The sequence below is a fragment of the Coffea arabica genome, chromosome 1e, assembly GCF_036785885.1.
Source record: "Coffea arabica cultivar ET-39 chromosome 1e, Coffea Arabica ET-39 HiFi, whole genome shotgun sequence".
Taxonomy (NCBI): domain Eukaryota; kingdom Viridiplantae; phylum Streptophyta; class Magnoliopsida; order Gentianales; family Rubiaceae; genus Coffea; species Coffea arabica.
Window position 1 is genome coordinate 44,247,447 of NC_092311.1, and position 13,428 is coordinate 44,260,874.

The 13,428-nt window shown below is 35.4% G+C and overlaps 2 protein-coding genes across 5 annotated transcripts; both read right to left on the reverse strand.

The window, feature by feature from the left end:
• Positions 1–1,203: 1,203 nt before the first annotated feature.
• Positions 1,204–4,994, reverse strand: LOC113705538 (uncharacterized). 4 transcript variants are annotated; one of them, XM_072057273.1, is made up of 4 exons: positions 4,485–4,992; positions 3,654–4,311; positions 3,401–3,523; positions 1,204–2,847 (listed from the first exon to the last, which is right to left on the reverse strand). In XM_072057273.1, the coding sequence occupies exons 2-4, from the start codon at positions 4,128–4,130 to the stop codon at positions 1,489–1,491; spliced, it is 1,959 nt and encodes a 652-aa protein (XP_071913374.1). In that variant the 5' UTR covers positions 4,131–4,311; positions 4,485–4,992; the 3' UTR covers positions 1,204–1,488. The 4 variants fall into 4 exon arrangements, with proteins under 4 accessions (XP_071913374.1, XP_071913392.1, XP_027083235.1 ...); XM_072057291.1 differs by having other exon boundaries at positions 1,204–2,829; positions 3,654–4,994; XM_027227434.2 differs by having other exon boundaries at positions 3,654–4,993.
• Positions 4,995–9,242: 4,248 nt separating this feature from the next.
• LOC113705554 (photosystem I subunit O-like) lies at positions 9,243–11,800 on the reverse strand. Its single transcript, XM_027227449.2, has 4 exons — positions 11,629–11,800; positions 11,434–11,506; positions 11,119–11,298; positions 9,243–9,476 (listed from the first exon to the last, which is right to left on the reverse strand). Exons 1-4 carry the CDS (start codon positions 11,732–11,734, stop codon positions 9,380–9,382), a joined length of 456 nt encoding a protein of 151 aa, XP_027083250.1. The 5' UTR covers positions 11,735–11,800; the 3' UTR covers positions 9,243–9,379.
• Positions 11,801–13,428: the final 1,628 nt, after the last annotated feature.

The window sequence follows — 13,428 nt, forward strand, 5'->3', positions numbered from 1 at the left end:
CCTTTAGCCCCTATCCAAATTATATCATCTCTTGCCCAAAGAAAGATAAAAATGAATTGAAGAAAAATGGGACACAGATAAATTGTGAAACAAGTGATTTGAAGGTCAACTGATTAATGTTCTTTAACTGTTAAACTACTGGGTTTTGGGGACAAATGTACCTTGAACTATGTGAGAATAGGGCATTGTCAACATTCCCTGGCCAAAACATTGAAAGTCTAAAGATAGAGGTGGCAACCACCTAAAATAATAAGAACCACACATGCCTATTATCACAATGCAATCGATGGTTCTGTGTATGAATCTTGAATGTCTCACAAACCCCAATTTCAAACTATAGCTGGCAATTATATGAGTGCATGTGGTCTAAATAGTCCAAAACAAGTTTTATAATTGCGAGGGAATTATTGAGACATGATCCCTACTTTATTTCTACTGTGTCAGACAGAACATAGTCAAGACGCTTTTCCTGATGTAATCCATGCTGGATTGTACGAATGGATTAACAATTTGATGCTATGATAGATTCAATAATGTGGGGGCAAGAAGACGACTCTTGTGCTTTGTACATTGTTTTTCCAGGCTCAGATTCAGCATAACCATCCCACATTGCATTCCATTACGTATACATCATGTCTGATCAAATTGTAAATTGTATTGGGTGCATTCTCTGAGCTAAGTGACATAATTTGACTCTTAACAACCAATGTTCCATGTACCCAAATGCAATGAGCAACAAAAAAAAGTTTGATGTATATATAAGCATTATCACATGGATTAATCTTTCCCATACTGACAGTGTATACACTGTCATGGATCTAACGGTGTTAGTGTTTGCACCGTCAGTGTATACAAGATTTACTCCATATCATATTTCAAGCACCGTACAGAGTCTTAGAGGGCATCTTATGATTCTTGATAAGCATGGTGCACATGGGTGGAGCATATACAATCCAAGAATGGGTTTTCTAGTAATGATTAATTAGAAGAAATACGTACGGGTTTAGTGTTAAGCATGTGATTGGTGGCAACTCCTTATTAGAAAAAGACTAAAATCATGTTTCGAAGTTTGGAGAGTGTAATGCATATTTCTGCTCATTAGGTGTATTGTGAAATGCTGAAACAACGTCATTTCTTCAACCTCACAAGCTAGTGCAGATTGATAACTCAAAACAAAACATGGGAATGGAGTGACTAAGGGAAGACATTCCAAGCTGTAACTTCAGCATCTTTATTGCCATTGACAAAGAAAAAAGTATTGTACACTTTTTTTATCTTACACAACCTGCAGATCACAAAATTCTTTGTTTACCATTCAAGTTCCCTCACTTTTTAAACAACTCATTGAGGCAAATGCAGCCATCATTAGGAACATTTGCCCATCTCTATGAAGTACGTGTAGAAAATATGCACTATGCAATAAAAGTAAACCACAACATAACGAAGCCATTTTCTGATACTGTTGAAATCAGATCTTTAGCTTTGCTTTCAAAGTGCTCGTTGCAATACTGCAAATGCTTCCGATACCACCCTGCTAGGATCTTGAGATGGCAACTTTTTTTGGGGGCTAGCAACTTCATGAGATGATGATATTCTTGTACCAGAAACGATATGGTCTCTAAGGTCCTTGATCATGTTGTATCTCTCAATTTCATCTTCACATTCTTTTTTCCAAGCTTTGGAAGGAAATTCGAACAATTTCCCCCCTGCAAGCGTATCAGAATTTCTGTGTCGTGTGGGAGAAAATTCCCACTCAATCCCATCAGGAGTTTGCCTTTCTATGGAAATGCTTTGCCTTTGTCTCTTTTCAGAGGTGGACTTCCTTCCTGTAGTTTTACCATTGATTGCCATCTTCTTCGAGCCATCTTGAACAACATCACTCCATTTGTGACTCTTGCTATTATCATCCATGTTCAATTCAATCGAGTGAAGATCACTATCACCTGAATCTTCTGCTTCCTCTACCTCCTCCTTGTACGCAACTTCCACATCATTCTTCTCTTGATCTTGATATTGACTTGAAACTGGAAGGGTCTCTCTTAAATATTTCTGAAGTTCCTTTATCCTTTCATAGTTTGGAGAGCTGGCCTCTTGCTCTTCGTCTACCTTGGTTTTTAAGCAGGCCTCAAGCTCAGTCCTCAATTCATCAACAGCAGCATTTTTCTCTTCAAATTCATACTTGGCTTCCAAAAGTTTCATTTGGACCCTTTCCTCTCGCAGCACATCAGCCAGATGAAGCATTTCCCTCTCTTTTTCCACCTCTTCACGAACTTTAGCAGATTCTTTTTTAAGTCCTTCCACAACAGCTCTATCTTCTCCAATTCCTCTAGCTAATTCATCGCATACTTGCTCTAAAATCTCTCTTGCCCTCTTCTCACTTTCGAGTTCCTTGTTAGCCCTCGCCAAAGCTTTTTTTGTGTCTGCTAATTCTCTTCCTAGTTTCTTGTTCAGTCTCTCTGTTTGACGCTTCAGCTTCTTCTCTATCTCAAGCTCCCCTGCAATTGCTTTAACAGCACTACGTATCCGTTCTTTCTCTTTCATTTTCCAAGTGGCTCTCTCTTCCTCAAACTGATGCAACAGAAAATCAATCTCGTGCTGACTTGATTTTTGCTCATGAATCACCTTATTAACCTGAATATAAGCTCGTTCGAGCTCAACTTTTAAGGCTGAAAGCAGGGACAAGCTAGCAGGTGGTTGTTCTTCAAGACGCCATATGTGATTCAATACTTTCAACAGATCCTTGGATGTGGTAAGAGCACCTAGTAAATCTTTCAACCGGTGCTTAACTTTGTTCCCGCGGGGAGTTCGGCTATGAACATGTAACTGATTCTGATCCACCTGCATAACCTGAGAATCTGATCACCAATATCCCTCGTACTATAGATAGAAACAGGTTAGGGGGGGGGGGGTGGGGGAACATAAAATTACTGTAGGCTGTGAACATTCATTAATGATTACTGCTCAAAATTCTTGAACTCTAATTTGATAATGACAATCCATAATGTTTGCACTTAATGCGCATACATGAAGATGTTACACCACATATGGGCAAGAAACAAGCCACAAGACATGTTTGTATCTGGTGGACCCAAAATAGAATCAAATCATGTTCTCTGCCGCTCTGATCCAATAGAAGGGTTTGTCCATTTCCTAAGATATGTTTTAAACAATCCAAATAGCCACAAGTACCATGAATGCAATATAAAGCTGCAAGGCAAAAGCTGCAATTACACTAGGCAAATAGCCAGTGAAAAGACACATCCTCTGGTTAAAAAAGAAATAGAAAATGCTATTAACAGTTTGAACTGTAGCAACTGAAAATACATAGCTTAAATGTACACATCATATTAATTTTTTGACGAGAAACCCACGTGTTTTCTGGCAATTAAGTATGAACTACCTCCATTAAGCTGGCATTATGAAGAGAGGTAAAGCCACCCAAGTTGCAGTCAGATGGCAGAAGTTTCTGAGAACCAACTGAAGCTCTTCTTCGATGAGAGCCCGCATTAGGCTGATCCATTTTCTGCAAGTTAGATAAGGAAAAATTATCAGAACCTAAACCGAGAAATATATTCAGACTAAGATTTCATGATTTTCATGCATGAATTATTTGATGGTGTGTATATATATATGTCAAAAAACTTTCACCCCACCTCAGATAAAGGACTAAAAGATGGATCAGAACAATAAAATGGCACTGAACCACCTTTGGATGACTTCAAAATTCTATCTTTCCTATCACCCCCTTGATCAATTTCACTTTTTCTATCTTCCACATGGCTTTTCATTTTAGCAGTAGAAACCACCCCATTAATCTCCCACAAGGTAGCAGCCAGTTTTCGAGCCGACACCGACAATTCTTTCCCTCTATCACCACCACCACCGCCACCACCCTTTGGTGCCAGCAGAATATTCTTGACATTTTTCAGAGAAGGTGATCTTGAACTACTACTCATCTTCCAAGTTGGAACAGGAGTGCTTGAACCTGCTTTCTTTCCAACCAAAATTGCCCTTTTCAACCGATAATTTCGAACTAATGAAGACGAAGATGATGATGAACTTCCCCTCTTTCTCACCTTGCTCTGCCCTCCAACAAGTCCTCCATCCACATTTAAGTTTTTCCTCAGCATTTATCTTCTCTATGTCGTAAAACCTCAATATTAATCTATATATGGCTGGTAGCCTTAACCGTACTCGGACTCAAGAATCTTCCTCTAGTTATATGAATCCAAATGATCACTTTTGTTCAAACTCAGGAATCATTAAGTACAGCAATCATAAGATTTCCTAGTACTTTGAACTTGTGCAGATCTAAAGCAACACACAAGATATCACCATCATACACTTTTGAACACTTTAGAATAAGAAAAAAAAGGAAAAGAAAACTACTCTTGAAACAGTTTTGGAAGTGGAAGAACTGTCAGAGATTGTTCTAACATGCTTTACAGTCAAAAAGAGCAAAAACCAAAGAAATTTGAACTTACCCTTTTTGATTTTTTGCACCTTAAGAACACTAGTTAGAAGAAGAACAAGTCCAGTTTGTCTTTTGGGAAATGATGATGGGGTAGTGTACTAGTGTATCCAATTTAGTGCCTAAAGTGGGCTTTGTTTCAAACTTCCATAGAGGGAAAAGAACACATGAAAGTGTGTGTTTGAGAGAGTGAGAGACAGGGCCAAAAAACAAAAAAACAAAGATAGCAGCTGGCAAAAGGAAATGGATGGAAATGAAAGGAAGTTATGAAGCAAACTGTGAAAGTAAGGAAGATTGATGATCAAGTCTGAGTTGGAAAAGTAATGTAAAGCAATGCAAGAAGTTGGAGGGAATTAAACTTAAAGGGCTAGTGAATCTGATCTCTTCTTCACTCTTTTCATACCAACAGAAAAAGTCCCTAAGTGGGATAGGTCTTATTTAGGAGGATCAGAGATCGGTAGTTGTGCAGGGATAAAAAGCAAGAGAGAAGGACGTGGCATACACGTGAGCAAGAAGCAATTAAGGACGTGGCTGTATAAACTGGACGGTTACTACATTTGACTAGGTTCCATGCATTTCTGGCCTGCTCTGCTTCCTATCGTCCATATTTTAAGCCGTTGTGTGTGAAGGAATGGGGGTGCACAGTGGAGTTGCTGATTTTTTAGCAATCAGCCCTTTGAAGTATCTTGCATTTTGAAACCATGGCCTCTACTTTTGAGATTTCAGGTTTCAAGACCAACCAAATGGTTTTCTTGCCCTAATTCTACTTCGAGTGCTATAGGTTACTTATTCGTTACTGACCAAATGGGAAACCGAGCACTTAAAAAATCTTTAATTTTTGTTTATTCTCAAGTCCGTAATCTAATTGGAAATGAGGTTTGCTACATATCTCGAACTCTGTCTTCAATCAATAGAAATTTGTTACATATCTTGAGTTCTGTTTTCAATCAATAGATGTCTTATAGTAAAAACATCGAAAACTAGTAAATACTTATTCAATCGAATGAGGGTGCAAAATGAGGGTTTATCATATAGAGTTTTAATTGATGTTAGTTACTAATAATATAGGAATTACTGCACAGTATGAGTAACCTCTTTCAAGTCTTCCAAAATAACGAGATGTACAAGTTAATTTAAGGTAAACAAAGGGGTATCATACGCAAATATCCCAATAGATTACTAGTATAAGGTAAGTAAGGAATGTAAGAAGAAATCTTGCCAACATTTTAGCTGCTAACGTTACATTTGCAGAGGATCATAATATCCTCCAATCAATCAAAAGGGGAGGAAAACTCAGAGAAACAGGAGGGATTCCTGCAGCCACGAGGTCGGGCCCCATTCACGGCTAAAAATTTTCTATTTTTTTTCTTACAGGGATTTCACTGCTGTACTGAGGAATCATATTTTTCCAAATTGTATAAAAACAACCACGTCCTGATAAGATATAGTTATATTGGGACCCCGCCAAGATGCCCCTACCACATGATCAGTTCATCATTATGAAGAATTTCTCAAGATGATCATATAAATATAATAATATGCATGCATATTACTAGGGAAGGGATACGTGTGATAAGCTGTATTTAGAATATACTAGGGAAGTAACGTTGAGAAATTATGATCACAAGTTCTTTTTCTTTTTTTCTTTTATTTTTGGTCAATTATGATCACAAATTGTAATTGGAAAACACTGGGAGAAGAGAACATCTTTTTTGCTTTCTTAATTCGGCAAGAAATAAACCTTTTATTAGGATTTGAATTTTGATTGCCTTTGGTCAATGTTTGGGATCTAGAAAAGAATCATCAAATGATTAAAGGCCAAGGTACCCTGTCAATTTTGGTAAAAGGTGAAGATTCTCTCCTTTTCTTTTTATTCCCGATTAAGTTGTCTTCCCTTTGAATAGAACTTTGATTTATGCTTTGTTGTAATTGAAAGCACTAGCTAGCTGAAACCTTTTTCCAGACGTTTATAATCTTGTTAACTTGTGATCTTCCTAGCTTGATTCGTAGGATATCATTTTGAAGTTAAAAAACTACTAAAACTATGGTGGTAGGATAATAAATTCCCAAGAATAATCTAGGTGTGGGTGCAGTCCAAAGAATAATTTTAGGAATGGATGTAATTTCTTGAGACTTTCTAGGATTCTTTCTTTTGTATCACTTACATTCTTTTTCCTATGGCTTTTTAACAACTATCTTGCCAGATGCAGCAGCTTGGGGGCCGAGCCTAAGATGAGAATTCAACGGTTCAAATAACTTCCTTTAAAAAAAGATTCAGAGTACTGAGATTAATCACCTTTTTATCTCACATATAAATTGGCACGAGGGTTTCTTCTATAGTACGTATCAGCACCCTAGTTTCAACAGCTTTATGGAAAATAGAAGAGTGACGCAAAGTAGTTAGCATGGTCGATATCATATGATTGAAGTTAAGGCCTTTTTCTAAGTGTCATTTTCTGGTTTTGCTTAAAAAGGGGCTGGTGAAGAAGCAATGGACCACAATTGGATTCAACTGTACTAATTAATCACTTAATCAAGCCTGCCTTGTGCTGCATGAAAATTGTCAAAACATCCGTACTTTCTTCCACGAGTGTTTGCAGGGACCATCCTATTTCCATCTCTTATTATCACACTGTAGAACTTGATTGTGATTACAATGTAGGGTGGTCTACAGTAAATAGAGTTCCCCAACTACTACTGAGCTGATTCATGACCAATAAAAAGAACAATTCCTGAATTTGTAATTCTTTTTCACGTTGTTTCTTTAACACTTAATATTGAAGTGATCTACATTGATGAGAATGAACTGAGAAAGGGCTTCTTCTTCTTCTTTTTTTTCATCCTTTAAACGTTGTAGTTCCACATCTACTTAATTTTCACCCAATTCGATGATTAAGAAGCAAGGATCGATTATAAGAATTTTCTGAGACATTTTGATTTGGATTAAGTTTTTATATGCTGTTGGTATAGAGAAAAAAAAATTTTACACTTACTAACAGGTGCAGATGTATGTTACTTAGAAATTATATTACGTGACATATATCTATATTTACTTATACATATACTGACAGTGCATAAAAAAATTATCCGACTGATTGTGTAAAGATCTTTTGCAGGTTAAGCATGGAGCTGATGCCTCCCCTTTGGATCAATTGAAATTGCATCGAATCTACCACAATAATGCATAAGGTGAAACACTCAAAAGTAGATGTACATAGACGTTGAGAAAATGACAAAAGCAATAAAAGATATGCATCGATATGTAAAAACATTGTGAACGTTAGCAGTATGGTCCATCTGGATATTGTTGGGACTATTGAATGTACAACCATGAAATCTCAAATATTTGGAGCTGTCAGAAAGACAAATTGGAAAAGAATTGGAAATCTACAAGTTGAAAATTAGAAGTTCAATTAAAAACTGGAACTGGAAATAGAAAGTTTTTGTTTTTCTTAGGATTATTATCACTTTATCCCCTTAAACTATATCACTACTATTAATTTACCCCATAATGTTATCTTTTAGTCACTTTACCCCTATAAGTAATTCAACTCAACATGTTAAGAAATTTTGGACAAAAATATCCTTTTATTTTATAGCATTACTACATTGTTATTATCACTTTATTCGTTTAGATTATAGTTATATAATCACTTTAGTTCCTAACGTTATTTTCTAGACATTTTTTACCTCATCGTTAATGTAACTAGTATGGTCAAAAAATTTAAATATATTTGCCCTTTTTTATATATAATTAAAAATAAAAAAGTTGGAATGGTTATTCTTCCTTTTCTTTTCACTTTAAGAGATCGAAAGACATAAAAATAAAAGAATTTTCTCAAATTTCTTTTTTTCACACTTATTAATACTTAGAAAAGAAAAAGACACAGGAAAGAAGGAGACAAAAAATTAGATTTTGCAAAGAAAGAAAATAAAGAAAAATCTAATATTATCGTATTACTTTAAGGTTGTCGAGATTAGGATTGGAATTTGGTAGTAAACAGAAAAGTGAAATAACTTTAAAATAATAAAAGTATTCAATTCTTTCTTATTTGTAATTTTTTAAAAAAGAATTGAGCTCTCTCTCTCTCTCTCCCCTCCCCATTTCCATCTTTCTATTTTTTTCAATATTAATAAGATTGTCAAGAAGAAAGAAATTAATTTTTTGACTTTTTTTCTTGATACTAAAAAGGATAAGAGCCACTCTAAACTTTTTATTCTTTTTATTATGCAAAGAGGAGGCTTTTTGCTTCTCAAGTTTTTTTAACTTGCTAAGTTGGTTTAATGATAGGATAAATTGTCTAAAAAATAAATTTAGGGGATGAATTGATAATGAGACTATAGTTTATAGGGGTAAAGTGATAATAATTTTAAGGGTTAAACATGTCTTTTCACTTCAATTAACAAACTCCGTTAAGTTTGACCGTTAGTCTTGGGGGTAAAGTGAGTAAAAGATAACGTTAAGGGGGAAATTGATAGTGGCACCAAACGTTAAGGGGGTAAAGTGATAATAACCCTTTTTCTTAATTCCTATTTTATTTTACTACAGTTGCCCACTTGCTGATAACTTTGGTGGGAGAAAATTATTTGGTGATTGATAGGCATTAATTAAGACATTTCCTTGAAATTTTTTAGTTATATCTGAGGAAAGCTAAAGTTTAGCAGCTCTTTTGATTTTGAACGTTTTGTCATGGAACATATGCTTCAGTTTCTTTTTTTTTTTTTTTAATGAACTTTGCAGCAAAAATAATTATGTACATGGGCACAAGAGTACAAACACCACGAATTCATATTCACTAACAAAGGGAGTCAAGACTTGGGAACTAAAAGAAATGAAAGTTAAAAGAAAGAAGCAAACTTTAGATACTTAATTCATGGGTCATATTATACACATTAATAACATGTAAATCATTTGTCAAAATAGCCCTCAGTCCTCCCCTTGAATCCAATTTGTCCAAAAGTAAGGGTGATAAACAACCCCAAATGCCAAGTGACCATCCACAACCTGCCCGATCATCAAGAAAAACATTATGCCCAAGTGAGAAAGAAAAGTATATACATAATCTAATTAGTATGAACTAATGAACTAATCATATAATGAGTTAAGCAAAATAATCAAATCCTCTAGTTATCCAAGTAGGCTAGCAAGGGTTGAGGAGACGTTAGTCTAATTGCTAAAGTTTATATCCAAAAAAATCAGAAGTTTTGTGTTTAAATCCCCTTGTCCTCTTCTTGTTTTTTTAAATCTCATCTCTCCTCTGCCGAAATAAATTTAGAAAAAAAAAAAAGAGTTGGCGAGCAAGGCATATAGTAATGTTATTGGAATGTACTTCGATTATGGTAATCCCACTAATATAGATTGAGTTGATTGTAATCATATGGTGCTATCAAAAACTTAAGCAAAATTATTTGTTGATTCGCACTTAATATTTCCCCAAGTTGCCTCATCTAGACAATCTAACATGGAAAATTTTGTATGATCAAGAGGTGGAAATTAATCATTTGCCTCCATGTTGATCGAATTGAACGATGGCCTTCGATTATCCAAATTAGACAGTCCCCATATGCTTTGGGAATTGAAATTCATACCTCACTAGATAATTTTAGTATTCCCAAATTTCGAAGTTCTACTTTTGGGCATGGGCCAAGGGCCGTTAATTGATGATATTTATGCTTGTAGTCACTTTGCAGGGCATGCCCGAAATCCTTTGTCCGGTTGCTTTGCTTACATCATCAGTTGGACTATATGAAGATGTTACCACACTTAATGTTGGAAAAGTAATATGTAGCACATTTATGAAGATAATACCTCAGGTAGATTCTACCTAAAAACTTAAGCAATTAATTTACCGGCTAGTGTTTATATGTCATGAGCATATTGTCAAATGATTGAATGTTCTTCGAGATTATAATGCTTTTTTTTAGGAGGAAAATGATGAGATTTAAGAAGTGAGAAAGATGGCAGAAGAATTTGAACCCAACATCCAACGTCTCTAATTCATTGGACTTCATGAACTAAGGATCAATTATAGTACCTTAGTTGGTGTTTGCTCGTCTTGGTTTATGACAAATTATTACTTTAGTTTAACACAAATTCCATCACTTTTTCGGAGTCTCATGACCAAATTCAGGGTTCATGCATGTAGAACAAGATGGTTATTAATTAGTACACAAGTGAATCCAATTCTAAGCCAAAAGCAAGGGCATCAAATTTAGTGTCGACTATTTTGACTATTATTATTTAGAGAGTATATTTCATCAATCTATTTAAATTTTCTATACTTATTTCGGTAGGGAAGGATCACTACTTTAAAAAAAAAAAGTATTAAAAAAAAGAAAAAGAAAAAATACTGTAACCATAAGTCAACAAGGCTTCTGAACATGGACGACCGCCCAATTATTTGAGTGAAGCATATCAAAACTAAGATTTCATCTACCAAAATATCAATGGACTCTATCCTGGCAGGCCCAATATGTAAATGAATCCATCCGAGTGAATGGAAAGATCATTGCTACTCTTTTAAAGGATCCGTTATTTATTTACTACGTTTTTTTGCCTTACAGTTTTGGCAGATGTAATTTCCATATGGGGAAGCTTATGTAGTTGAAAAACTAAAATTGAATTGGGAAATGGGTTATATGCTTACCAGAATGGAGAAGTGAGAGGAGGACCAGTAGGGAAGTGAGCCAGCTCAGTTCCAATACTCTCAAAGAGGAGCCCTGTCAAGCTTTTCCCATTAATTACTGGAATGCTGGAAGGTGCAATCCAACCAATTAATCCAAATCCAATCACATTGAAGTCTGTCCTCAGCCAGTCTCTCTCAAAGCTTCAATCAGTTAGTATAAGACACGTTAATGAGGCAAAACCAAATTAAGGAAATCACCCTGATGAATTACATAGCAGCATAATAGTACTTAAGAGACATGATTGTTATGGAATTTTTGGCCTTAGAGATGATTACCAAGTAAACTTCCCTCCTGATATTTGTGCTAGGCTCAAAGGATTCCTAGTCGTTACGGGAGATTTTAGGAAGCCTAGAGAAAGAGATCATACACTAAAAAAAATTAGAAAACGCTATAATTTGTATATCCGAACATGTTATTGAACCATCTGTCACGCAATACATTGTCAGTGTAAAAAATAAACAGGGTTTTACCTGAGTTCAAGCATACTTTCTTTGGTGAAGATGCCCGAGAAGGCGATGACAAAGAAGATGTTCCCAAGCCTACCACGGTTGAGGCAGTAGCAAATGTGGTAGCCATAGTTTTCTGTGCTTGGGTTTCAATAGAGGAAAGGCTTGGGTTTGATCTGATGAAGCAAAAATAGTGGGGAAATTTGGATGGTTATTTACAGATATTTGGCAATACATGTTGCAACACAAGTGGATTTGAGCGAGTAATGGATTGCATGGATTGGCTGCTAAGCAATGCTATCTTGCCATGTGGAGTTGTATGGATAAAATGGACCCTGATTTGGATTGACTGGATGTACAGTAACCCTTCTCTCCTTGGTTGCCACAGGTGTTGGGTACACTTAAAACGGGACCAATTTTGGGTCGTGGCATTGATCCTGCAAAATTTTTATGGAGATTAAACCTTGGTTCGTTTAGGAAAAATAGTTATTCTAAGGTAAAAAACTTGCAGCAGAGTACAAATATCTTGTTTGTCCTGAGTATTGATTGTAATGATTCTTTGAAGAATTTAGCAATATTATGGTCAGGGATTTTTCATATTCGGTCAATTGTGTTGAGTATAAGAAGCTTGCTTTTGGATATGCAACAGCTAAACCAACATGTTTCTTGTCCATGGAAGTTGCAGAGACATTCTTGGGGTAATTTTCCAAAGATAACATAGCTTGTCGAAATACTTGACAGACTATAATTTTGTTTTTGACAATGTCCCTATAGTCATGTTAGTGATTGCATCGTAATTAGATCCATTTAGACTATCTTGTTTTTTTTAATTTAAGACGAGATTCCAAAACCTTCAAGAGGAAAGGAAAACGTAGAAGATTTGAAGTCGAATCAGAACTGCAGGCTAATGAATTCTATACTTGTTCGTTCTGAAACTATCCACCACTTTAGAGCTAAGAACTCATAAGGATGTATGACCTATAATTAATGGATTGAACAAATACAACTTGTTTAGCTTGATTTGCCATATTTGCAGGTAAATTGGATGTCATAATTCTTAAATGCATATGAAGCACGAAGTATTCTACAGTTCATGAACTTATTTCCCTTCATTGCCTCAGCCATTATTTTGTGTAGATTTCAATTATATTCTTGATTATTACCTCCTAATGTTATTCTTAACAATCCATTAAGTCAACCTAAAGTTAGCAAAGTACTGTTCAAATTAGACTTTGATGAAAAGTCCTGTGCCAATCATCACATCACGCACATATATCTGTGCAATACTTATCACGTCTGTGTTCCTGGTTTAATCTTGCCAATGATCAAATTAATATAAGATCTGGGCTCCAGTCTGAAAGATGCATGTCGAATTAAATACAAACAAGATGAAAATAATAACGTAATTGACTCAACTTACTTAAATTTTTTTTAAGGTCTTAGTATTAACGTAGTAGTAAATCTTTTTTCTTTCTAGGGACAATTGAAGCTGTGATATGGTCGGTGTTTAACGTGAAGGGGTAGGTGAGAATGGCATGTGTCTTTGGAAAATGAAATCAAAACATGCATCTTTAGTTGATTTTTCAATCACTTTTTGCATTTTTCTCGTGGGAAACAAAGGAGGCTTCATATTTATGCCAAGAATGTGTAACAAATGTTACCTTAATCCCATGAGAACAAATGTTACCTTAATCGCATGGTAAATATAACACAGCTATAACAACAAGATGTGTAACAAACGCACTTTCTCTATGCCAAGAATTATGCAATTTATTATGGATTAATCTTGTATATGCTAACAGTGTATTCATTATCAGCGTTGAA